This window comes from Phyllopteryx taeniolatus, chromosome 4, assembly GCF_024500385.1.
Source record: "Phyllopteryx taeniolatus isolate TA_2022b chromosome 4, UOR_Ptae_1.2, whole genome shotgun sequence".
Taxonomy (NCBI): domain Eukaryota; kingdom Metazoa; phylum Chordata; class Actinopteri; order Syngnathiformes; family Syngnathidae; genus Phyllopteryx; species Phyllopteryx taeniolatus.
This window is the reverse complement of record NC_084505.1, coordinates 5,899,678-5,924,232: the sequence shown is the minus strand read 5'-3', so window position 1 is coordinate 5,924,232 and position 24,555 is coordinate 5,899,678. Positions and strand designations below refer to the sequence as shown.

Genomic DNA, 24,555 nt, shown 5'->3' with positions numbered 1-24,555 from the left:
GTGACCTCCAACTCTCACTGGAGCAGTTCGCAGCAGAGTGTGAAGCGGCTGGGATGAGAATCAGCACCTCCAAATCTGAGACCATGGTCCTCAGTCGGAAAAGGGTGGCGTGCACTCTCCAGGTCGGGGTTGAGATCCTGCCCCAAGTGGAGGAGTTCAAGTATCTTGGGGTCTTGTTCATGAGTGAGGGAAGAATGGAACGGGAGATTGACAGGCAGCAGTGATGTGGACTTTGTATTGGTCCATTGTGGTAAAGAAGGAGCTAAGCTGAAAGGCGAAGCTCTCAATTTACCGGTCGATCTATGTTCCTACCCTCACCTATGGTCACGAGCTGTGGGTCGTGACCGAACGAACAAGATCCCAGATACAAGTGACCGAAATGGGTTTCCTCCGCAGGGTTTCCGGGCTCTCCCTTAGAGATAGGGTGAGAAGCTCAGCCATCCGGGAGGATCTCAGAGTAGAGCCGCTGCTCTTCCACATCGAGAGGAGCCAGATGAGGTGGGTGGGGCATCTGATTCGGACGTCTCCCTGGTGAGGTGTTCCGGGCACATCCCACTGGGAGGAGACCCAGGGGACGACCCAGGACACGCTGGAGAGACTACGTCTTTCGCTGGCCTGGGAATGCCTCGGGATGAAGTGCCTGGGGAGAGGGAAGTCTGGGCGTCCCTGCTAAAGCTACTGCCCCCACGACCCGACCTCGGATAAGCGGTAGAAAATGGATGGATGGCTGCAATATAACAAATAGTGAAAAATTTAAGGGGGTCTGAATACGTTCCGTACCCACTGTATATTCCGTGGGACTGAGTTTCACTTCTTGTAGATAAACCTATATTGTTGGTCATTTTCAAAGAACCAACTTAAAAGCAAGACGAAGCACAGCTGTAGTAGAGCAAACTTTATTTACAGAAATAACAAAAATCTTCATGACATAGGCCACCTAAAAACTATACATTTAAAAAAATGCATGATGTTGATATGATTTGACATTCACAACAAAATCATTCTACCAACTCAGTACTTTATTTCACAATTTACTGTTTTAAGTTGGTTTAGAAAACTCAGCAGCAGCAAAATTAGAACAAGCATGTGGCAGGTTTTATGCAATAGAAATACGACCAAGTTGTCATGTCATTTTGTAAAAGGTGCACAGCACTCCACTTTTGTTTTTGTGCCTTACTATTAAATACCTTTAGAAACACTTCATAGAAAGATACCAAGAAATGAGATGATAAATCAAGAAAGCCTAAACCAGCCAGGCCGACATTTTGCATTAACTTCATTTGATATGAACATGATAGCATATTTATCAAAAAACAAACATGCAAAGAGCTCAGCTTTTGTTTCTTTTATTGCAGATACAATTTATGCATTCAGGATTTGTAAAAAAAAAAAAAATAATAATAATAAAAATAAAAACAATCTCAAATTTCCAAAGTTTGAGCAGACATTGTAGCTCATTCTAGCCTTTCCAAAGCATTACGGATATTCGCTAGCAAGTCTAGACTTGTGACACCTGACAATGAAATGTTTTATGTGGAGGCTGATTAAGACAAACAATTTATCAGCTCATAGATTTAAGCTCTTGTAGTTGGACATGTACACATCATAATATAATGATGTATCTTGTCTTTGTCCCTGAATAACAATTTTTTACCCCTAACTGAATAATGGGACAATGCTGACCACCTCACTGGTGAATAAATGCTGGTTTATTGCTAAAACACAGTGGTGCTTTCATTTATCGGACACTACACATCACGTCCTCAGGATAACTGTTTTCTTTCTTTTCTTTTTCTTTTTTTTTTTAAATGTGTAATTCTGTCTAGCTGAATAATAATTATAATTATAATGTCTACACCTCCACTGTTTTGCATAACCGAAAAGAATGGCAACTGCCATGTGCTGCTTGAGTCTCACGCCTTGAAACAGAAAGGCATTCAGAGGGAAAAAACATGAAGGGATTCGTTTTTACAACTGGAAATCAAAGCCCCAGATGAATCTTTACCCAAGATCCTAACAGATAACAGTATGTAATCGGATTTACTGCATCATCATTGCTTCATGACAAACAGAATTCTCATGATTTTGTCCAAATTTTACTAATCAACATTACAAGATATGTTTGTGTGCTTATCAAATTTTATGAGGGGGGTTAATGCAAATGTCTAAACCAGAAAAAAATGGAGCAGCAAAACATATAACGCCTACAACTTCCAATTCTACAGGTACTGGACTGTTTGTGAAAATAATTCAATCACAAGGTCAGCCAATAAGTTACTTCGCTTTAGTGACTGTGGTGGTAGATGGGGAAATGACCTGTGAAAATAGCTGCAGTAAACAGGAAGTGTCCAGAGAGGGAAACACCTCTTACTTCCTCTTCTGGTGGAGAGGAAGGCACTGGCTCAGCCGCATCAGTCTATCTGGAGTCTGGACACCGGAGGGTTGGCCTAGAAACCAGTGGACTGGACGCTGGGGATCGGGTAGAACTTAGAAATGCGACTCTGTGCGGAGGGGTTAAGGCACTCGGACTCTCCGCTCATCTTAAAAAACATTTCCTGTTCCTGCAACTTCCTGGCAAACTCTTCTTCCAAGGTCTGTGGACCAGATGAGGAAACAACATCGTCGTTTTTATGCATGCCAATAGATGTTTCATACAGTGTACATATTGGGTTAATTATAATTTATCATTATATTGATGTGCACCACTATTTTATACTTGTCAATTTACACCTATTGTATAAATATTACTTTCGTCTATGAAGGCTACAGTATATTTATGACTTTTATATATGATTTTTTCATATATATTTCCTTATTTACGCAGCCATTCGATCAATTTGTGTAGATTATATTAATAGCACTGCATTTTATTCACTCCTACATATTGTATTCAATGTTGTGGCAGTGGTGCACCCTCGTGATCGCGATATGATACTGCGGCTTAAACACATAATCTCAACCACAGCGAATCATTCACACAAGCCACATGCTTGCTAAGGGTCGTGACAACGAGGCAGGTCATCGATCGTGGTACAAAATAATCCAACAGTTAGCACACAATGACAAGATGAAGAGGGCGTATTAACACTATTTCGGGGTAATTAACACTAACTGACAACACAGCCTTCTTAACTACTTACAAGGACGCTCGGCATGCTGGGAATTCCTGACGCCGCATGATGATGTCATCATTTATGCACATGAAAACATGGCGGCTTGCTATCAGAGAGGCATTATTAGGATTCCCACATAATTTCTATGCAGGACACACCCTGCTCCAGTATTACTGGCTCCAGGACACGCACCGCTGCACTATGATTGGCTGTTGTGTCCCTGTAAGAACACACCCCAGTGCTTCCAGACAGGAAAAGATGTGACTGAAGAATGTTTCCCATTAAACCTAACCCACCCTAATCCTAACCTCTCCTAAACCGCCTTAAGCCCCAACCCGAGCACTAAACCTAACCATAGCAAACTTTGTTTATATTTTGTACAAATGTGATACATGTTTGGGATAGTCATCTATACTGAACAAAAATATAAACGCAACACTTTCGTTTTGGCTCCCATTTTTCGTGAGCTGGACTTCAAGATCTAAAACTTTTTCTACATACACAAAAGGCCCTTTCCCTCAAATATTGTTCACAAATCTGTCTAAATCTGTGTTAGTGAGCATTTCTCCTTTGTCAAGATAATCCATCCCACTTCACAGGTGTGGCATATTAAGATGCTGATTAGACAGCATGATTATTGCACAGGTGTGCCTTAGGCTGGCCACAATAAAAGGCCACACTGAAATGTGCAGTTTTATCATACCGCACAATGCCACAGATGTCGCAATTTCTGAGGTAGCGTGCAATTGGCATGCTGACTGCAGGAATGTCCACCAGAGCTGTTGTCCGTGAATTGTATGTTAATTTCTCTACCATAAACCATCTCCAAAGGCGTTTCAGACAATTTGGCAGTACATCCAACCGGCCTCACAACCGCAGACTACGTGTAACCACACCAGCCCAGGACCTCCACATCCAGCATGTTCACCTCCAAGATCGTCTGAGACCAGTCACCCGGACAGCTGCTGCAACAATCGGTTTGCATAACCAAAGAATTTAGTCAGAAACCGTCTCAGGGAAGATCATCTGCATGCTCGTCGTCCTCATCGGGGACTCGACTTGACTGCAGTTCGTCCTCGTAACCGACTTGAGTGGGCAAATGCTCACATTTGATGGCGTCTGGCACGTTGGGAGAGGTTATTTTATGGGCAACGAACACAGGTGCATTCTATTGATGGCATTTTGAATGCACAAAGATATGGTGATGAGATCCTGAGGCCCATTGTTGTGCCAATCATCCACGACCATCACCTCATGTTGCAACATGAGAATGCACGGCATTTCTAAAAGCTGAACACATCCCAGTTCTTGCGTGGCCAGCATACTCTCCGGGCATGTCACCCATTGAGCATGTTTGGGATGCTCTGGATCGGCGTATATGACAGCGTGTTCCAGTTCCCGCCACTATCCAGCAACTTCCCACAGCAATTGAAGAGGAGTGGATCAACATTCCGCAGGCCACAATCAACAACCTGATCAACTCTATGCGAAGGAGATGTGTTGCACTGTGTGAGGCAAATGGTGGTCACACCAGATACGGACTGGTTTTCTGACCCCCCAGATCCCCAGAATCTGTCAAATTTCAGAGTGGCCTTTTATTGTGGCCAGCCTCAGGCACAGCTGTGCAATAATCATGCTGTCTAATCAACATCTTGATATGCCACACCTGTGAGGTGGGATGGATTATCTCAACAAAGGAGAAATGCTCACTAACACAGATTTGTGAACAATATTTGAGGGAAATGGCCTTTTGTGTATGTGGAAAAAGTTTTAGATCTTTGAGTCCAGCTCCCGAAAAATAGGAGCAAAAACAAAAGTGTTGCGTTTATATTTTTGTTCAGTGTACTTACATCTGCATAGCCTTCCCTACCCGCGACGCAGGAGCCAATCATGTTGCAGTGGGACATGTCCTGTCTAGAAACTATGTGGGAATCCGCATAACGCATCAGAGCTGGTCTGCGTCATATCACATAATTTATCAAGATGGAGGTCCGTCTATTCAGCACAGTAGGTGCGATTGTCCTCCTTGACCGTTACGTAACTCCACCAGCACTTTACAACTGAATGGAATATCAATGAGGGCGTTCCCACCCAACGTCTGGTGGACGGACAATGGCTTCTCGGCCAGGCAGTTTAACGGCTTTCCCCCTTTATGCATTCCAAAAGAATGATTCCATATGTGGCGTGGGGCATGCCTATAGGTGGAGCATAAATATTTGAGTCTTCCACACAAACACTGGCTAGTGCGTCCTAACTAACTAACAAACGTGTGGCCTTTTTATGTGGGTACAAGTCAAATATCAGGAAAATGCATCAACATCTCACATGGTTTGATGTTAAAAACTTAAAAACCTTCAAGTTATTACAAAGCTCTCCTTTAGTACAGATGTACATCATTACTCTACCAGGGGTTGTTTTATTTTGCCCAAAGTGCTCAGTGTTCAGTCATACTGTGTACAGAGCAATGCAGGAATGGAACTTGCTTCCAAATGCTATTAAACAACATATGTATAGTTTTTTAAAAAATCACTTAAAAGGATATTATCCGATCAGAAACTCCAGTAGTTGATGCTAATTTTGAATACCTAGACGACCATAGGCATAGGCTTGTGAAATACAGTATCTTTGTCTTTCGAGACACTTGGAGCAACTGTAATGTCTTTGTTTTGTTTTTATTTTGTTAGAATGAGTTGCAATTGTTGAAATCTTTATGTCTGTGCAATGTGTGTCTTATTTTATGTTTGTGTAATGTTTTTGATTGCATATTATATTCTCACAATGTAAACTGTGGACCCCAGGAAGAATTATGGCTGGTGTTTAAGCTAACGGGATCCAAATAAAACAAAAACATTTACTTGAAATAAGTAGAAAAAAGATTGAGCCCCTCACTAACAATTTAACATGATAGCTTGTCAAATTGGGTGGGCCCAAAAATGTCCTTTTTAAATTCTAACAACCACCTGGGCGCAAGTGTTACCTTCTTTCTCGGTCGCAGCTTCTCTCTCCACTCTTTGAGCTCGACGCTATGCTCCTCGTCCAGCTCCTTCAGCTTCTGGGTCTCATGTTCGATCAGCAGATGACACTTCTCGTTCTGTGAACACACGCACAGGAGGTGTCGATGTATGTACTGTTAATATGTGCACTGGAAACAACCGTTTCCAATCCGTACTTGCAACTGCTGCAGCTCTCGAATGTTGGCGTCACACTGCAGCTGCAAGTCTCTCATCTGGTTTTCATGCTTCTGATGCTGGTGGAGTCGCTCGTTCTTCTGTCTCTTTTCTTCTTGAACTGCAAACTGAAAAAGTGAAATGTCATATTATGGGAAATGTTATTTTGAATGACTAATGCACAAATTGTATTGAACAAACAGATGAGTCTTCCTCAACCAGCTCTGAAGCGATGGCTGGAGTCCGACCACTGGAATACATTGTTTGAAACACTATCATGCAGCGGCACAATCCTGCAGAAAAAGACTACATCCCCAATGTGTCCAACACCTTGCCATCATGTCAAAGCCAAAAGGTAAGCAAAGCTGCACTGAGACTTAGCTTGACCCTAGTGAGGATAAGCGGAATGGAAAATGGATGGATGGATGTGTGCCTCAGTAAATGTGAAATATGAATTTAAATTGTCCAACACATTCCTGAGTTCCAGACGTTTTTATGCCGAGAGGCCTGAAATCAGGTCATTGGAATTTTTTGAGCTCATCTACGTCAGTAGCGAAGATCTCCGCCTACCTCTCTGCTCCCAAGCCAGCGCTGTCGACATAAACACGTGTGCTCTCACAAGTGGGTCTTCTACACGGAGGCAATCAATCAAATATGAACAAAGCAGATACAGAACTGGGTCAAACAGAAGTAGCCTTTTCTGGAAACTCGCATGACGAAACCAAGGTGTTTTTTATTGAAATGAAATTGACACTTTTATTTTAAGTCTATGTTAGAAAGTCACTCTATTGAGGTCTACATAGCCAAAATATGGGACCTTTAAAGGGGAACTATTTTTTTATTTTTTTGCTTCAATAGTTTGCATGTGCTGGCACTTGTCAAAACATGGTGCTATGATTAATAATGCATTAATGAAATAAGAAACATAATAATAGATGAGATACGTCAGTCTCAAGGTAATGATATGATATCAGAACCACAGTAACGCTACCTGCTAACGCCAGCGACTGGCACCGTATTATAAAATTTTAAACAATGACAACATAATTAATTTTTTGCGATTGAACATGTTTTTGGGATGGCGTTTTCCTAAAGAGTTGTCATTTTGGAGGTGGGGGGGATTCCACCCGACAGCAACAATATATAAAATTTGACTAAATACTCCTACTTTATGGTATAATACATTCTTTTTTTCCACACTGGCTATGCAGTGAATATGGTCTTCACTTCAGCCTCTGACAACACACCAAGACATTGGTGATGAAAAAGGGGCATTCCAAAGGCAATTAGGTGTTTACCAACTGCTCCAAAATGAATTGATGTTATTGGAAATAACTGTCTGTTTTCTTGAGCAAACTATACATCAAATCAACTTGTTAGTGAAATATGGACCATTAAGACCCCATACCCCCTTTACCTACGACAGGAGGCTGGCCTGACCCCAGTTTATATGGCATCATGTACTGTTGCCACCTACATCAACACAAGTTCGTCCTGAAGTCATGTTCAATTGCTAATTCAAGACGCACAAAATAAATAAATAAATAAAACGCTCATTCATTTCCCGTTCACTATTTAAAATTGCATAATAATGTGCCAGTTTCCAGCGTTAGCACCTAACGCTACTGCGGTGTTATTTAGACCCATCGTTCAACATGGCACCCCATTGAAATTGACAACTCTCACCTATTATTATGTTTATTTTTTATTCCACAAATACTATATTAAAAGGAGTACGGTGTTTTGACAAGTGCTGACTGACACACACAACCTATTCTCACAAAAACAAACACACACAAACCAAAAAAAAGGTTTAGCGCCCCTTTAAGAAAGACTATAATACAGGGTAGTCCACATAGTTGTTACCTGTTTGACCTTCTCTCTCTCCTGCTCTGGTGTAACAGCAGCTCCAGTGATGCGAAGACTTTTCTTGAACATGGCCATGCGGGTCTTGGCCTCACTGCGCTGAATCTTTGGCAGCCTGGTTCTTTCCTGAGTCTGCTTGTTCTTCATCTCTTCAATCAATCGTTGGTTGTAGCGTTGCATTTGCTCCATTTCCTGCACGGGAAGAGATAATTACATTGAGAGAAAGAAAGATTTTAATGTAGAACAATACAGATCTAAGTTCAAATGTTAAATGGTAACAATAAATAGGATTTCTCATGTAGAACTGTTTTCTATCTTTCTACTGACCTACGGTAGGTACTCAAAGGTTTAACGGTGACAATGCTTATGTGTACAAATTAATCGGGTTATTGGCATGGTTCATTCTCCAATTTTTTTTCTTTGAAGTCCGGGTTTACATGAAATTCCATCTTTTGCCAAACTACTGTATGTCTCCCTCGGTCTGCTAAGGGGCGATGATGTTCCTCTTTCAGCTTTTAGCGGTGTGGGTTCAACAAGGATGACTAGCTACTTGCTAACAGGTACACACCAAATGGTTAAGTACAGTACCCCTACAGTAATTTTGCAGCTCTGAACAACCCGCACTTGGAATGGGTAGTGTTGGTTTCAGGTTCCACTTTAATACACACATTCAGCCATTAACCTATTTGAAAAACAAACATGATTGAGTGGGACAATGAGGCACACCTTTTCATGTCTTTTCAGCAGCTGATGTCTTTGCATGAAGTACTGGTCTTTCAGCTGCTGCTTGAAGAGCTGGTGTTTCTCCTGCAGATGACGCTCTTCCAGCTCCCACATGGCAGCCTCCCTTGCTGTGTGCAGACAGACACAAAATGTGCAAAGGTTGGAGCAAATAAGTGCACAGTAGACCAAATGACAGATTCATAGGAGAGGAAAATCTTATCTGATATTAGATGGCATGCAAGGAGGAGCAATAGTGAATGGCTAAGTCGTTAAAAGTATTTTCCCCCTTCTCAAATCCTTTTTTTTTTGCCTCGTTTCCCCACTTTGATGTTTAAGATCATCAAACAAATGTTAATATCAAAGATAACCCAAGTAAACATAAAATGCAGTTTTTAAATGGTGATTTTATAAGGAATTTAAAAAAAATGTCAAGGCTACCTGGCCCTGTGTGAAAAAGTAATTCCCCCCTTGTTAAACCATAAATAAGTGTGGCTAATCACATTTTTGTTTAATTTTCACTGACCACATCCAAGCCTGATTACCTGTTCAATTAAAAGAACCTGTCTGACAAAATGAAGTTGACCAAAAGATCTCAAAAAGCTGCAACAAAATGCCACAATCAAAAGAAATTCAACAGCTGAGAAATAAAGTAATTCATTCATTCATTCATTTTCCGTAACACTTATCCTCACTTGAGTCGATTGGCATCTATCAATCTACAAAGGGTTACAAAGCCATTTCTAAAGCGTTAGGACTCCAGCGAACCAGGGTGACAAGCATTAAAGTGCGGAAACTATGCAAAAAAAAAAAAAACAAAAAAAAAAAAAATGAGAAGGGGGAAAATACTTTTTCATGGCATTGTATTGGTAGTAAAATGTAGTAGTTCACGCAGCTATCTATGGCTATCTATTTCAGTCAATGCGCTATTTACTGTTACCCTGTGAATGATTGCTGATCAGTCCCGAACGCCAACCTAACTTAGCTGGGATAGACTCCAGCTCCCCTGTGACATGCAAAGAATAAATGGAATAGAAAATGGATGGGATGGATGAATGCTGTAGGTGCTTGTGTGCAGCCACCGACAACAAGACTTCAAGCTGTGAAGTAGCACGTAGTGATTCGAAACCTCTGCTCCAGGCTCCCCTCACTTGGTTAAAGTATTTCTCAGAAGTGTTTTTGTGTGGCTCCTAGCATACTACAGTAAGTCCGCATGCAAGCTTAATATGCAATAACAAGCCGTTATGCACTGATCGAAAAGGGAGGGGTAGCACTTGGTCAGCATCAATGTAGTCACAGAGGTCCAGTCTTCCTCCACAGAGAGAGGGTTTGCTGCCTATTTAAAATGTGACGCTGAGTGCCAGAAGTCACACTGCATGATTCAAATTTTCCAAAATTATAAAGTAAACCACCAAAGTTGTGCTCCAAGTATGATGACTGATTATGAGCCCAACATTTAAAAAAAAATTATTTACATTTTTAACAAAAATGTGCTGAAGGAATCAAAGGAACAAATGACATATGCTACAAATTACCCATTGTCTTTTCCTGAATGTTGGCATGCAGCAACTATATAAAAAAATAAATCATGATCTTCATTCTTCCATTTGGTTTTGGCGCAAAAACCACACAAGCAGATACAGTGGGTACGGAAAGTATTCAGACCCCCTTAAATTTTTCACTTTTTAAAAAAATATATTGCAGCCATTTGTTAAAATCATTTAAGTTAATTTTTTTCTCATTAATGTACACACAGCACCCCACATTGACAAAAAAAACAAAACGTAATTGTTGAAATTTTTGCAGATTTATTAAAAAAGAAAAACTGAAATATCACACAGCCTATACAGCCATGAGTCTATTTGTTATTCACACCTGGATTTGGGGATCATCTGCCATTCGTCCTTGCAGATCCTCTCCAGTTCTGTCAGGTTGGATGGTGAACGTTGGTGGGCAGCCATTTTCAGGTCTTTCCAGAAATGCTCAATTGGGTTGAAGTCAGGGCTCTGGCTGGGCCTTTCAAGAACAGTCACGGAGTTGTTCTGAAGCCACTCCTTTGTTATTTTAGCTGTGTGCTTAGGGTCATTGTCTTTTTTGTAGGTGAACTTTCGGCCCAGTCTGAGGTTCTGAGCACTCTGGAGAAGGTTTTCGTCCAGGATATCCCTGTACTTGGCTGCATGCATCTTTTCTTCGATTGCAACCAGTCTCCCTATATCTGCAGCTGAAAAACACCCACAGCATGATGGTACCATGATTCACTGTTGGGACTGTATTGGACAGGTGAAGAGCAGTGCCTGGTCTTCTCTTAGTTTTCTCTTCAATTAGAATTAAGGCCAAAAATTTCTATCTTGGTCTCATCAGACCAGAGAATCTTATTTCTCACCATCTTGGAGTCCTTCAGGTGTTTTTTTTTTTTTTAGCAAACTCCATGCGGGCTTTCATGTGTCTTGCACTGAGGAGAGGCTTCCGTCGGGCCACTCTGCCATAAAGCCCCGACTGGTGGAGGCCTGCATTGATGGTTGACTTTCTAGAACTTCCTCCCATCTCCCGACTGCATCTCTGGAGCTCAGCCACAGTGATATTTGGGTTCTTCTTTACCTCTTCTCCCCCAATTGCTCAGTTTGGCCGGATGGCCAGCTCTAGGAAGGGTTCTGATCGTCCCAAACGTCTTCCATTTCAGGATTATGGAGGCCACTGTGCTCTTAGGAACCTCAAGTGCAGCAGAATTTTTTTGTAACCTTGGCCTGATCTCTTCAGGCAGTTCCTTTGACCTCATGATTCTCCTTTGCTCTGACATGCACTGTGAGCTGTAAGGTCTTATAGAGAGATTTCAACAATTCTGTTTTTTTTTCTGTCAATACGGGGTGCTGTGTGTACATTAATGAGGAAGAAAACGAACAAATGATTTTAACAAATGGCTGCAATATAACAAGGAGTGAAAAATTTAAGGGGGTCTGAAAACTTTCCGTACCCACTGTATATGCGACACTTATCATTACCTCTAAGAAGCTGCTGCTTGTGGTTGAGGCAGTCTCTCTCGATAGTGGCCAGCTCATGTTTGTGTTGCTGGATAATTTTCTTCAGCGCGCTGTCAAGATCCTGCTGCTGCTTCTGAAGAAACTCTTGCTCCTGTTTTAAGGTATAAAACTAACAGTAAACACTGTTCTACATGCTGCCATGGTCCTAGTGTAAATGCCAATGATTCTTAAAAAGAAAAATGTGTAAGTAAATGAACATCCCAATGCCACACACGATTCTTTCAAATATAAGGTACAATGCCTGTTTACCAGTAAACCAGACAGTTTGAGCTGATAAAACAGAGTAAATAATAATCTGCGTGTAAACCACTGTTCTCTGCCCTACGTGATTCATATAATACACCATAACTACAGATATTTGAGAGATATTTGACTCTCATAAAACGTTAGAATCTTCCGCAGGAAATCATTCATCTATAGTCAAATTGATAACTGAGCTTAATGTAAGCTTGGCGTTTGGTGCATGAACAAGGTAATAAGCCAATCTTAAAAGAGAAGATGCATTCAAAATGCACACGGGTGAGTTCACTTACATCCTGTATGGGAGCGTTACAGAGGGTACAGGAGGACAACTGAAAGGACTGAATCATAACATGGGCCACTCCCTGTGGATCAAAGTATATTACACTCCTACATATTACATTATGAATTACACACAGGTTCCCAATGTCACTGACAGTGTAAACACGTGATATTGAAAGGTTTGGGAAAACAAAACAAATCTAGTTATCACATTATACCATGCATGCAAACGGTTCATTTAAGAATTGAGGTGAAGTTATAGGGTTGAAAGTTAACAGTCCACTGCAAATTGCACTCTCATTACCTCCTTTGGGGGTGCTTGAATAATATCCTCTTTAATACGCTTCATAACAGCCTTTCTTACATGCTTTGGAGAGAGTCTCACTTCCTGTTTGCCCAGGAAGGGAAGTGATGAGCAGTTGATGGAAATAACAACACAAAAGCTAGGGATGGAAAGGGGCAAACAAACTCCAAGATGTTGTGTTTATTAATGTAAAGTATTTAATATCATATTTTATACAACCCCAATTCCAATTAAGTTGGGACGTTGTGTTAAACAAATAAAAAGAGAATACAATGTATTGCAAATCATGTTCGACCTATATTTAATTGAATACACTACAAGATATTTAATGTTCAAACTGATAAACTTGATTGCTTTTAGCAAATAATCATTAACTTTGAATTTTATGGCTGCAACACGTTCCAAAAAAGCTGGGACAGGTGGCAAAAAAGACTGAGAAAGTTGAGGAACGCTCACCAAACACCTGTTTGGAACATCCCACAGGTGAAGAGGCTAATTGGGAACAGGTGGGTGCCATGATTGGGGATAAAAGGAGCTTCCCCGAATTGCTCAGTCATTCACAAGCAACACGTGATGTAACACAGTGGTCAACATGACCCTGTCCCAGCTTTTTTGGAACGCGTTGCAGCCATAAAATTCCAAGTTAATGATTATTTGCTAAAAACAATAAAGTTTTTCAGTTTGAACATTAAATATCTTGTCTTTGTAGTGTATTCAATTAAATATAGGTCGAACATAATTTGCAAATCATTGTATTCTGTTTTTAATTTATGTTTAACACAACGTACCAACTTCATTGGAATTGGGGTTGTATATAAATAAAATATTATCCATTTTTATTCTTAGATTATCTTTAAAACAGGCATTATCTTTAAGAGCATGTGGTTAACCAATCTACCACACGTTCTCCCTGTGACTGTTTTTATCTCCGGTCACCCAGGGTCCAACCAGATTCCAAAAACAACTGTAGACTCAAAGAGAAAATGAAAGGCTGGATTCTTTAGCTTGTAGTCTTCTGCCACTGTCTGATGTCATTTCCAGGTGAATGATTTTCATTTTATCTTGATTTTCAGTGAGGGTTCTAATAATTGTTAGCTTAACAGGATATCAAGTGATGGGTTGGAGTGATTTGGGACCTGCAAATGATAAGACCCTTTGCATGCCACATCAAAAGTACACACAAGAACTACAGTAAAATAAAGTAGACAAAACATTGACCTCCTTTTTGCGGTTTTTCAGCATGTTCTGATACTTGGACAGCTCTTTGTCCTGCTCAGATTTGATGCGTTTGGCCTCGTCCCTCAGTCGGTTGGTGTGTTCCTGTTCCAACCTCTCGATGGTCTGCTTCTGCTGCCTCTCTAGGTTCTCAACCTCCTGGTCATACTGACGCTTCTTACTCTGGAAGAACACAGGATTAGATAAAATCAAGAAATCATGCAAAATATTATGGGTATAAGTAGTCCACACTCTGGGTGGGACGGTACAGGCCATGCACAGTGCAGTCTGTACCTCGGTTTTTGGGCCACAGTTTTGTACATTTTCGGTATGTGTCGTGCATAGAGAGAATTACTTTTTTGTCAAAAAAAAAAAAAAAAAAAAGTTTATTTGGTCTGTCAACAAAAACTGCATTTTGTAGTGTTATGAATAATATAACCAGACCCAACAGTGATGAGTGAAAATCCTTAATAAAAGGGAAAAAATCCATCCCGCATGCTTTAATCACATTTAACATTAAAACACACTTTTTAAACGCACCATAAACACATTTGAACATACAAAAACTAATTACAAAACTAAAATACAACGCATATTGTAGTGTCTGTGTACATGCATGTGACTTGAAAGCCTGCCGCAAACTGCCCGATGCAGTCGAACCTGACTGGACTGGACCATCGCATAAAAAGAAGAATTGCCGACGCACCCCCGCACATAGAGCGACTGTATACATGGATTCCCTAAAAAGCAAGACTGTATAGGGTGTTTGTTGCTGTAAGAAAGATGGTGAAAGAAAGAAGCAGGTTGCTGAAGAGAGAGGATGTTGGTGAGAATTAAAAGTCAAAGTGTGGATATTTCAAAAGTCTCACTGGCTCTATTCATTTGAACATACCAAGCGTCCATTCTGGTAAAAAGCTTCGCTTTTTCATCCATCCATCCATCCTATTTATATGGCTTGAGGCAGCTCAGCGGTGCAGCTCGGTTAAACACGGAAATGGATTTTCGGCGTGAGGGAAAGCTTCCGTGCATTTTGATTGGCCGAAAGCTGAGAGGTTGTGACAAGTTTCAGCGTCTCTGGCTCTCCTTTACCACATGCAGAGGCATTAGAGTAAGTAAACTTAAACAATTAGGGCTCGGACTTGCTCGGCATAATGATTCATTATTCATGTTGACAACTCATGACTCAGAATCAGAATCAAACCATTGGTCCTTGAACTATTCTGAAATAAAGAGATTACATAGTCCAACGAATGAAAAATCCAATTTGATTATTTAAAATCCATTTTGATTATTTCAAAACTATCTACTAAAACAGAAAGAGAGAATGTACTTCTACCTCTGGAAAAGTTTTCCTTTTTAGTTTAAACTGACTGACTTTACCCAGGATCCCTCACCGTGGCCAAAGGTAGAACCCGGGTTGCTTTTGCGCCTGTCTCGGTGCCGTAAATCTTCACTGGTTGTGACCAGCTGCCTCCTTTTTAGCTAGCTAGCTCTCATTATCTGCCACGCTGTGTTGGATCTTGCTCAACTCCCTCCCATTCATTCTCCCACAGTCGCTGTCCATCTCCAGTGATGCCTCCTTTCCGGCCTTGGTTGTGGCGCTGCCATTAAAATCCGTGCAGCTCCTTGGGCTCGGCTTTCTGACGCTTTCTTCGCGGAGATCATTGTCTTGGTGGAGGGCTACTGCTATTTGCATCCGTGATCCATGATCAACTGCAAGAACGAACTACAAATGTTCAGATGCACAGAAACTATGCGCAGTAAGCCAAAATGGCGTCAGCCATAAACACGGGCTAAAAATTGTGACATATTTTATATATATTTTTTAAAGTTAATTGGGATGACAGCTGTTGCAGCTCTTGTCAGAATAAATTAAGTAGAATGATAGTCTAAGATTCGTTCTGATTCGAGTCTGAAAATTCGGATTCATTGATCGCTTTTTCAGCCCCAATCCCAATTCCAGTCACCGCCATTTTGTGTAGAGCCCTCGTAAGAAACCCACAAAGAAATTGGTTAAAAAAAACAAGATATAGCGGAGGAACGCTGTCCTGCTAAATACTCGTAGTAGCTCACTGTGGTCTCCTGCTCAAAGCGGCGGTAAATCTGCTCTTTCTGCTGGTGTAGCTTATTGCTGAGCTGCTGCTGGGCCCTCTGCTCCTCCTTCTGCAATAGACGCAACTCCCTTAGTTCCTGGCGTCTGGCATGGTGGTGGACAACAGGAGAGAAGGGATTAAGAGAAAAAGACAAGATGCATTAACAATATTGTTTGATTCAGTAGGGAAGGGTTTGCTTTCATGCAACACATTTTATTTTTACAGTACGTGAATAATAGCTGAAGGCAGGTTTATACCGGAGGAATCTCATTTCCTCGTTCTTAGTGTCATTGTCAGTAATGATCTTTGATGTAGTCACACTAACTTCCACCCCATCCACAATAAATTTGCGTGTCTTTTTCAATGTCTTCTTTTGACGCTTTGTCTCCTGGGGAAACATGACAGGAAAGGTTGTGGCTTTATTAGTCAGTTTGCAACTTTTTGACGAAGTTTGGTCATCTAAGAGTCTTACAATACATGTGAATATAAGTACTGTGTAGTACCTGAATGGAAACCGATGCGGGCTCTTTCGTTTTGGACAAGAAACTTGAAATAGACAGATTCAGGTCCACACTGCTAATATCTGCAGTTGAGCTCCTTCCAGGGTCTGTATTGTCATTTTTAGCCTTGTCTGGAAGAATCTTCTCATCTTCTGTATTCATCATTACTGTCGGCTTCTCTCCAACTACCTCTTTTGAGAGAACGTCATCCTGACTTGGTAAAGTCACCGTAACATGTTTATGTGAGTCCTCCTCTGCTTGTGTGTTTGAAGTCATTTTTCTCTTTGGAGAAGCTGCATCTTTTCGAATCTCTGTAGTAGTCTCTGGATAGGCTGGCACCTCAGTGGTGTCAACTTCCTTTTCGTTTTCAGAAGCTATTTCAAGCTGCTCCATTTCCTTTGCAGGTAAGCTTGATGGGTTGCCTGGTTCTACAGCCTCTGTTCCTTCTACCAGCGCCTGTTGCTTTTCCCCAACATTAACTAGAATCTTGTCTGCTTGCTCTGTGGCTGCAGGAGTAATGGACTCCTCCGCAAAGCTTGTGACCAATATGCAGTTAGCTACAGGGATCTCATTGGGTGTATTAATGGACAGACGTGGTTCACCCTTCTCGGGGACAGATTCCAAGATGGTGGGAGAGAGTGGAATCTTCTCATCCTCCGAGCTGGCAACACTGACATCAGAGGGAGCACGTTTATGGCCCTGCAGCAGAGGTAGAAAGGATTTTTTTTCACAATGAAGCAAGTAGCACTCATTTTTAAACCCACTTGACTTGAAACGGTCTAGTTTATTGATTATGTTGTTGGCAGATACTATTAATTCTGCACCCATTCATGACCAAATTCTTTTCAACTTTCCATCATGTTTTGGGAATGTATTACATTTTTATTTTTAATTGTTTTTTTAAACCTGTCCCGTTTATTACACTTATAATGATCCTTCAAGGGGTAATTCAATTCACACTCTGCTGTATATTTGTCTTGCAAACCAGACAGAGATCCAGATCACACACATGCAAGGAGAAATGTCAGAGTGAAAAAGGTGCGCAAACAGTGCTGCACCTGTTGACATTAGCCTGAGAGCAGACTAGCATGTCTCCAACAACCAGTAACCATTTTAACAGGACTCAAACCGTGAGCCACCGCTTCCAAAGTCCTTACAGAAGTGCTACTGCCACCCCAAATGATCAGTTTTTAGTTCATTTCTCAGCAAATTGTTCCATAGTAAAACTAATGTAACGTCTGTACTAGCACAAAATACAGCATGTGTCCAATTGTTACACTGCAAATGTGTGTGCCCTTCAGCTCACTAATGTATAATTCTGTCAAACAAAAATGAATGCAGTTTACAGGTTTACACACCATATTTGGTTCGGTTTCTTCTTCTTCCTCTTCCTCTTTGTGTTCTTCAATCTCCTCAGTCACCTCAGCCTTGGCTTCAGCTATTATCTCTCTCAGAGGCTTGCTGTCTGTCACACTGGACACAAATGAATGCTGGAAACAAAACCAACAAAAATAATTAAAAATCTCTCAGATCAACTTCAAATTACATTTTATTGATCAAAAGCAAAAACGCATGGGCAAAGCCATCTTCTATGCAACTCTACAGTCTGGCAGAGATAGTGTATTCATTTTTGAAATGAACAATATAGGTATTATTGTAGTTGCTGTATTGTTTCATACTGTAAAGCCTTTTTTTAATAATTTGGTTTGGTTGGCTTACTTAGCTACATGAGGGGCAAAAGTGTCAAAACACCCCTCAGTACAATATAATGCAGTACTCCACAGTGATACACATTGTTACATCATAATCTCTCTGACAGTGCCAATCAAAATTTAGCTTTTCTTTGCAAAAGCAGAATTTTGACAGCGCGCTTTAAAACTGGAAACTTATCACGGTACACAGCTTATTACTAACTACATTTTACATTGCGGATAGTATACTTTGAAACGAAAGTAAAACAAGACTGAATATTTGACACACAAATTCATTCTTGTTTTGATTCTCATCTCACCTTGCACTGACCTGAGTCGGTATAATTTTTTAGATATTAAACATAATTACCATTAAATAATACAAAATAAGACTCCAAACTACTATGTAAATATCTTGCCAGCCTCTCATTTTAGGGCTTAGAAGTCTGCTGTAAAGTATATGGAGCTTCTTTGAAATAAAATCCTTCATTGCAACTGCGATCCTGTATTTTAAAACCCCTTGAGCCATCCTCTTTAGCGTGAGCACTATAAAATAATTTTCTGTGTCCGGAACTGTGTGAGGTACCATTCTGTTTCAAACGCGCCACCATCATCCCAGTCCCCAAGAAGCCTGCAATCTTGGGTCTGAATGACTACAGGCCTGTCGCCCTGATATCTCTGGTCATGAAGTTCTTTGAACGCCTCGTGCTGGACCACCTCAAGAGCGTCACAGGTCCCCTGGTGGACCCCCTGCAGTTTGCCTACCGCGCAACCAGGTCTGTGAATGTCGCAGTCAACATGGGGCTGCACTTCATCCTAGGACACCTCGACAGCACGGGGACCTACGCGAGGATCCTGTTCGTGGACCTCACCTCTGCGTTCAACACCATCATCCCCGAACTCCTCTCCTCCAAGCTCCTCCATCTCAGTAGCTCGCCTGCCATCTGCCAGTGGATTTACAGCTTCCTGACAGGAAGGACACAGCAGGTGAGGCTGGGGCACACCACCTCATCTACGCGCACCACCAGCACTGGGGGGCCCCAAGGTTGTGTCCACTCTCCGCTGGTCTTCTCTCTCTACACGAATGACTGCACCTCAACGCACCCGGCTGTCAAACTCCTGAAGTTTGCAGAGGACACCACAGTCATCAACCTCATCAAAGACGGTGACGAGTCTGCGTATCGACAGGAAGTGGTGGAGCTGTGGTGCGCCCAACACAACCTGGAGTTGAACATGCTCAAGACTGTAGAGATGATTGTGGACTTCAGGAGGCATCCTTCGCCAAAGCTGCCCCTCACGCTGTCCAACTACCCTGTGTCAACTGTCGAGACCATCAAGTTCCTGGGAATTACAGTCTCTAAGGACCTGAAGTGGGAGACCAACATCAACTCCATTCTCAAAAAGGCCCAGCAGAGGATGTACTTCCTGTGGCTTCTGAGGAAGCATTGCCTGCCACAGGAGCTGTTGAGATAGTTCTACACAACAGTCATCGAATCAGTCCAGTGTTCTTCCATCACAGTCTGGTTTGGTGCTGCTACAAAAAAGGAGAAACTCCAACTGCCACGGACAATCAAAACTGCTGAAAAGATTTTCGGCACCCCCCTACCAAACTTTAAGGACTTGCACGCTGCCAGAACTAAGACAAGAGCATGCAAAATTCTCTTGGACCCTCCACATCTTGGTCACCACCTCTTCCAGCTCCTTCCCTCAGCCATCGACCAATGCAAACTCAAACAAGCAGATATTCTAACAGCTTCTTCCCCCTTGCCATTAACTTCGGAAACAGTTAACTTAAAATTCCATTGTAACATGCTGCCAATTTTGTCTTGAGATTGTTGTCACATTTCTGTCGGGCAAATTATATATTATTTGTGCACTCACTGTAGTAGTCTTGCCACCCTGCACTACTTGCATATCTGTTGTTGACCAATACTGGCCGCCCATGTGCCTGAGAAGTATCTGCACCATTTTCACAATTGACATTGTCCCAGATTAGCGCATTACTAATCACTTTCAACTGCATACATTTCTTGAAGTCCTTTGTACAATGGTCATTGCACCAGACTCTTGTTCTATTAATCATTTCAAACTGCTCTAATTGCTAGAGGCCACAGCATCATTTTGCACAATTACTCCCCCCCCCAAAAAAAGAAATTGTACCCGCATTACATCATTACCGGTAACCTTTGCTCAGTGACTGTGTTTTTATGTCTCAAAAGTATTCTTTGTCAATTCACTGTCTGTTGTCGTACTAGAGCAGCTCCAACTACCGGAGACAAATACCTTGTGTGTTTTTGACATACTTGGCAAATAAAGATGATTCTGATGTATCCTGATTGGTTCTCATCATTCTATAATCAGGTACAGTAGCTGTAACCTGGCAAACAACTTCAACCAATAGAAAAAGAGAAGCCGTCTCTGCTATGGTCTTCTCAATTGCCAACACACACGCACACGTGGACTGGAACGTAGGCATTTAAACAGATGTCACCTAGGACATATTGCTCAGAATTGAATTGCAAGTGGTGAAGAAAGATGGAAATAGTATCCATGTACAAGCATTATCATTTATTTTCTGTGGAAAGTTTTTAACTGGGAGAATTGGAAACAACTTATGAGAGTGTTCATTTGGGGGGCACCTGCAAAAGTTGTGCTGCACTCCACCTGTTGTCAACATTTTTGTCCAGACAACGCTTCAGGAAATCATTGAATTCTGGGGACCTGAAAGTGTAAAGATGAAACAGACCATTGTTAGTCCAATTGAAATTTCAACTGAAGAAAAACAAACATTATTTTACATGTTTTCCCCATGTACATTGCTAAAAAACAAACAAACAAATAAAAACAACAACAAAAAACGGTAACCCGGCACAAAATAAATTGTATGCACTATTGGTGGGCATGTTACACATGATTTCCTAAAACTAAAATCCCAAATAACAAGCTAATTTGCATGCTCACTAACTAACAGATTGCGATTTTAAAAGACAGCTTTGCGCTTTATGTAGCGCTAATGATTTTCATCATGAAACATTTGGGAAAGCACCGTAAGTGCAAAATGAAATCAACTCAACTTATAGCATTTTAAAAAACAACCACAGCTGAAAAACATGTACATGAATAGAATTGAACATACACCATAAAACAATTAAAACATAAAACTGAGGCATTGCCTCAGGGGCCGGAGGTTCACCCCGCGCTGAGAAAGTCGAGGCGGGCAGTGGCATTGGGGCCAAAGTCCCTCATCATATACATCCAGGAAATCCAAAGGCACAACAAAGTGAGAGATACAATCAGATCCATAAATATTGTAACACAATTCTAATCTTTTTGGCTCTAAACACCACCACAATGGATTTTACATGAAACAAATAAGATGTGCTTTAACTACTGACTTTCAGCTATAATTTTAGGGTATTTACATCCAAATTAGGCAAATGGTGTAGGAATTACAAAATGCCTAACACTTTATAAGGGACCAAAAGTAAAGAGACAAATTAACCATCATGAATCAAACGTTTACTTTTTAATACTTTGTTGCAACTCATTTGCAATGAATTACAGTCTGAAGTCTGGAACGCGAGTGGAATTTCATCCCAGTCCTCTTCTGCAACTGTCTTCAGTTCCCGCTTGTTCTTGGGCCATTTTCCCTTCCATTTTGTCTTCAGCAAGTAAAATGCATGCTCAATCGGATTCAGTTCAGGTGACTGACGTGGCTATTGCATAACATTCCACTTCTTTGCCTTAATAAACTCATTGGTTCCTTTCACAGTATGCTTCAGGTCATTCCCCATTTCCACTGTGAAGCGCTGTCCAATGAGTTCTGAAGCACTTGGCCCAATATGAGCAGACAATAGAATATTGCCAGAAACACTTCAGAATTCATCCTGCTGCTTTTGTGAGCAGTCAGATCATCAACAAATACAAGGGAACAACCACTTCCATTGGCAGCCTTACAGTATATGCCCACCTGGCACGGGAAACTGTTAAGTTTGTCTTGACTGAACGCAAAGATCAAGGTTACGACTGTTCTCCTCAGACAAATGTTTTCTGATGACGCGGACCTGATCTCATATATTGTTATAGGCCTTCATAAGCTGATCAATGGGTTTGCCCATGCTTGCGAGGCATTTGGTCTGGCAATCAGTATCAGAAGAAACAACCTCACGGCGCCGAACGTCCCAGCGACTCCATCAATCAGCATAAACAACGAGGTACTCGAGGTCACTGACCTATTTGCCTACCTTGGCTCTACTGCGACTAGCAATTTGTCTCTCGATTCAGAGAGCGACAGGCGTATTGCCACACCTGCTCCCATCTTGTACAAGTTGAGCAAAAGTGTGTGGGATAATAGGCAGCCGACCTTGAACACCAAATTCAAGATACACTACGCATGTGTGCTCAGCAACCTACTGTATGGCATTGAGTCATGGGCATCATACACCAGACAGCAGAAACGGCTGGAAAGTTTTCATCTATTCTGCTTGCGACGTATTATGGGTATCACTTGGCAGGACAAAATTACCAACACTGCTGTTTTGAAAAAAAAGCAGGTTCCCCACGCATGCACTCCACGCTGAGCAAATACCGCCTGCGTCGGCTTGGCTATGTGTGTTGCATGGAGGACAACCGTAAAGCGAAGGACCTTCTGTATGATGAGTTGGCTACAGGACGCTGCGCAGCAGGCACTGCACTTTACAGATGTTTGCAAGCGTGACCTGTATCTCACAGCCATTGACACAGACAGCTGGGAGGTGCTTGATCGAGACGACAGGCATTATGCTGTTAGCACTGGTGTCAAGAGAGGCGAGGAGAGAATTCTGCAGCTGGAGGAAAGGAGAGTACAGAGGAAAAACAAGAAGCACGAAGCGCCCAATTTGCAGTCAGACTTTGTGTGCACTAGGGCTGCCAAGATTGGTTGACTAGTCACGACTACGTCGACGATCCAAATCGTTGAAAAATAACGATTGTAACTCCTGTTAAAACATATAGCTCCGCAATTACATTCCATTAGTCCCAAAAATGAAGAAATAAAATAGGTCCACTCCATATCCCTGCATCATCTTACGTACTTCCCTGTCTCTGTCTACATTTCAAATCAAAACATATCACAGAAGATGCACAGAAAAAATAAAATAAAAATCACTAAGTGGAGGAAAACAACTATGTAGGAGTCCCATGATTATTTTGTTTGTTACTTTCTAAACCTGAGTTGCCTTTAAGAGTGTTCCTGCCTTTCTGACTTGAATTTTTGGACTCAAGCAAATAAATCACTGTTAGTAGGCAGTAATTTTTAATTTTAGTTAGGATAGCAGCAATTTCGAATCCATCCATGCATCCATCCATTTTCTGAGCTGCTTTTCCTCACTAGGGTCGCGGGTGTGCTGGAGCCTATCCCAGCTATCATCGGGCAGGAGGCGGGGTACACCATGAACTGGTTGCCAGCCAATTGCAGGGCGCAATTTCTGTTATACTTTTTTTTTTTTTTTTTTAAATGACAAAAACTTAAATTCATGAAGAGACAATTTCTCAATCGAAAGTTTTGTTATTGTGAGCATAGCATGATCATTGCTGCAGCAATAACATTTTGGAGGTACTGTTTTAAACATTGGATGGATGGTATAGAAGTGCACGGTAATTTATGATGTGAAGATGTCTTTTACACAAAAACCTGTGGGAAAACGCACAGAAACTACTAAAGCCTATTGCGGACTCAGCGAACAAGAAAAGGAGATTTTACAGTTTTCCAGCTTTCACCTCTTCGCCCCACATGTACCGTCAACCTTCCTGCAATACCGTGAGCTTTCTCACAATACTGCAATAATAAACATACCATGAGATTAATACCGTGCTAAAACCGAACTGTGAGATATACCAAACATTTGAGTGCACTTAACCGAAAAGGGCAAGCGCAGGTTTGCCATGGGCAAGCAAAGATTTTAAAAAGTTAACTTCGAGCCCTGCTACTGACGGTCCTTGATTCTTTTCCCCAGACCCAAATAAAAATGACAACACCAAGGACATTATTATTTCGTATGCATGGGGTGATGCCACAGATTATTGAGGAGTTCACTGATGATTGGGTATGTCTGGGAAGAGGGGATGTGATGGATCATCTCATCAAGAGCACAGACATTGTAGGGGCGAACTTAATAGTAATACTGACTCAAATTATGAGTGGTCAGGTTGAAATTGATATAAACTGAATCTGCCAATGACTTCAATTATTATTTAAGCATGATTTGAAACAGCCACCTATTGGTTAAAAATGTGGCTGTTCATTATATGTGACAATATTCATTTTATGTGCCACATACTGTAATATA

The 24,555-nt window shown here is 41.4% G+C and overlaps 1 protein-coding gene across 1 annotated transcript in view; it reads right to left on the bottom strand.

Moving 5' to 3' along the window:
• Window positions 1-880: 880 nt before the first annotated feature.
• The window catches only part of slkb (STE20-like kinase b), a 44,097-nt gene continuing 20,422 nt past the window's right edge, over window positions 881-24,555 (bottom strand). The window contains exons 7-18 of the mRNA XM_061772142.1: window positions 20,869-20,950; window positions 17,897-18,028; window positions 16,542-17,237; window positions 16,296-16,426; window positions 16,019-16,142; window positions 13,949-14,128; window positions 11,866-11,995; window positions 8,873-8,997; window positions 8,147-8,338; window positions 6,283-6,408; window positions 6,091-6,204; window positions 881-2,594 (exon numbers count right to left, since the gene is read on the bottom strand). Of these exons, the coding sequence (XP_061628126.1) occupies window positions 2,448-2,594; window positions 6,091-6,204; window positions 6,283-6,408; window positions 8,147-8,338; window positions 8,873-8,997; window positions 11,866-11,995; window positions 13,949-14,128; window positions 16,019-16,142; window positions 16,296-16,426; window positions 16,542-17,237; window positions 17,897-18,028; window positions 20,869-20,950 (2,179 nt within the window). The 3' untranslated portion in view covers window positions 881-2,447. The remainder of the gene's footprint in view (window positions 2,595-6,090; window positions 6,205-6,282; window positions 6,409-8,146; window positions 8,339-8,872; window positions 8,998-11,865; window positions 11,996-13,948; window positions 14,129-16,018; window positions 16,143-16,295; window positions 16,427-16,541; window positions 17,238-17,896; window positions 18,029-20,868; window positions 20,951-24,555) is intronic.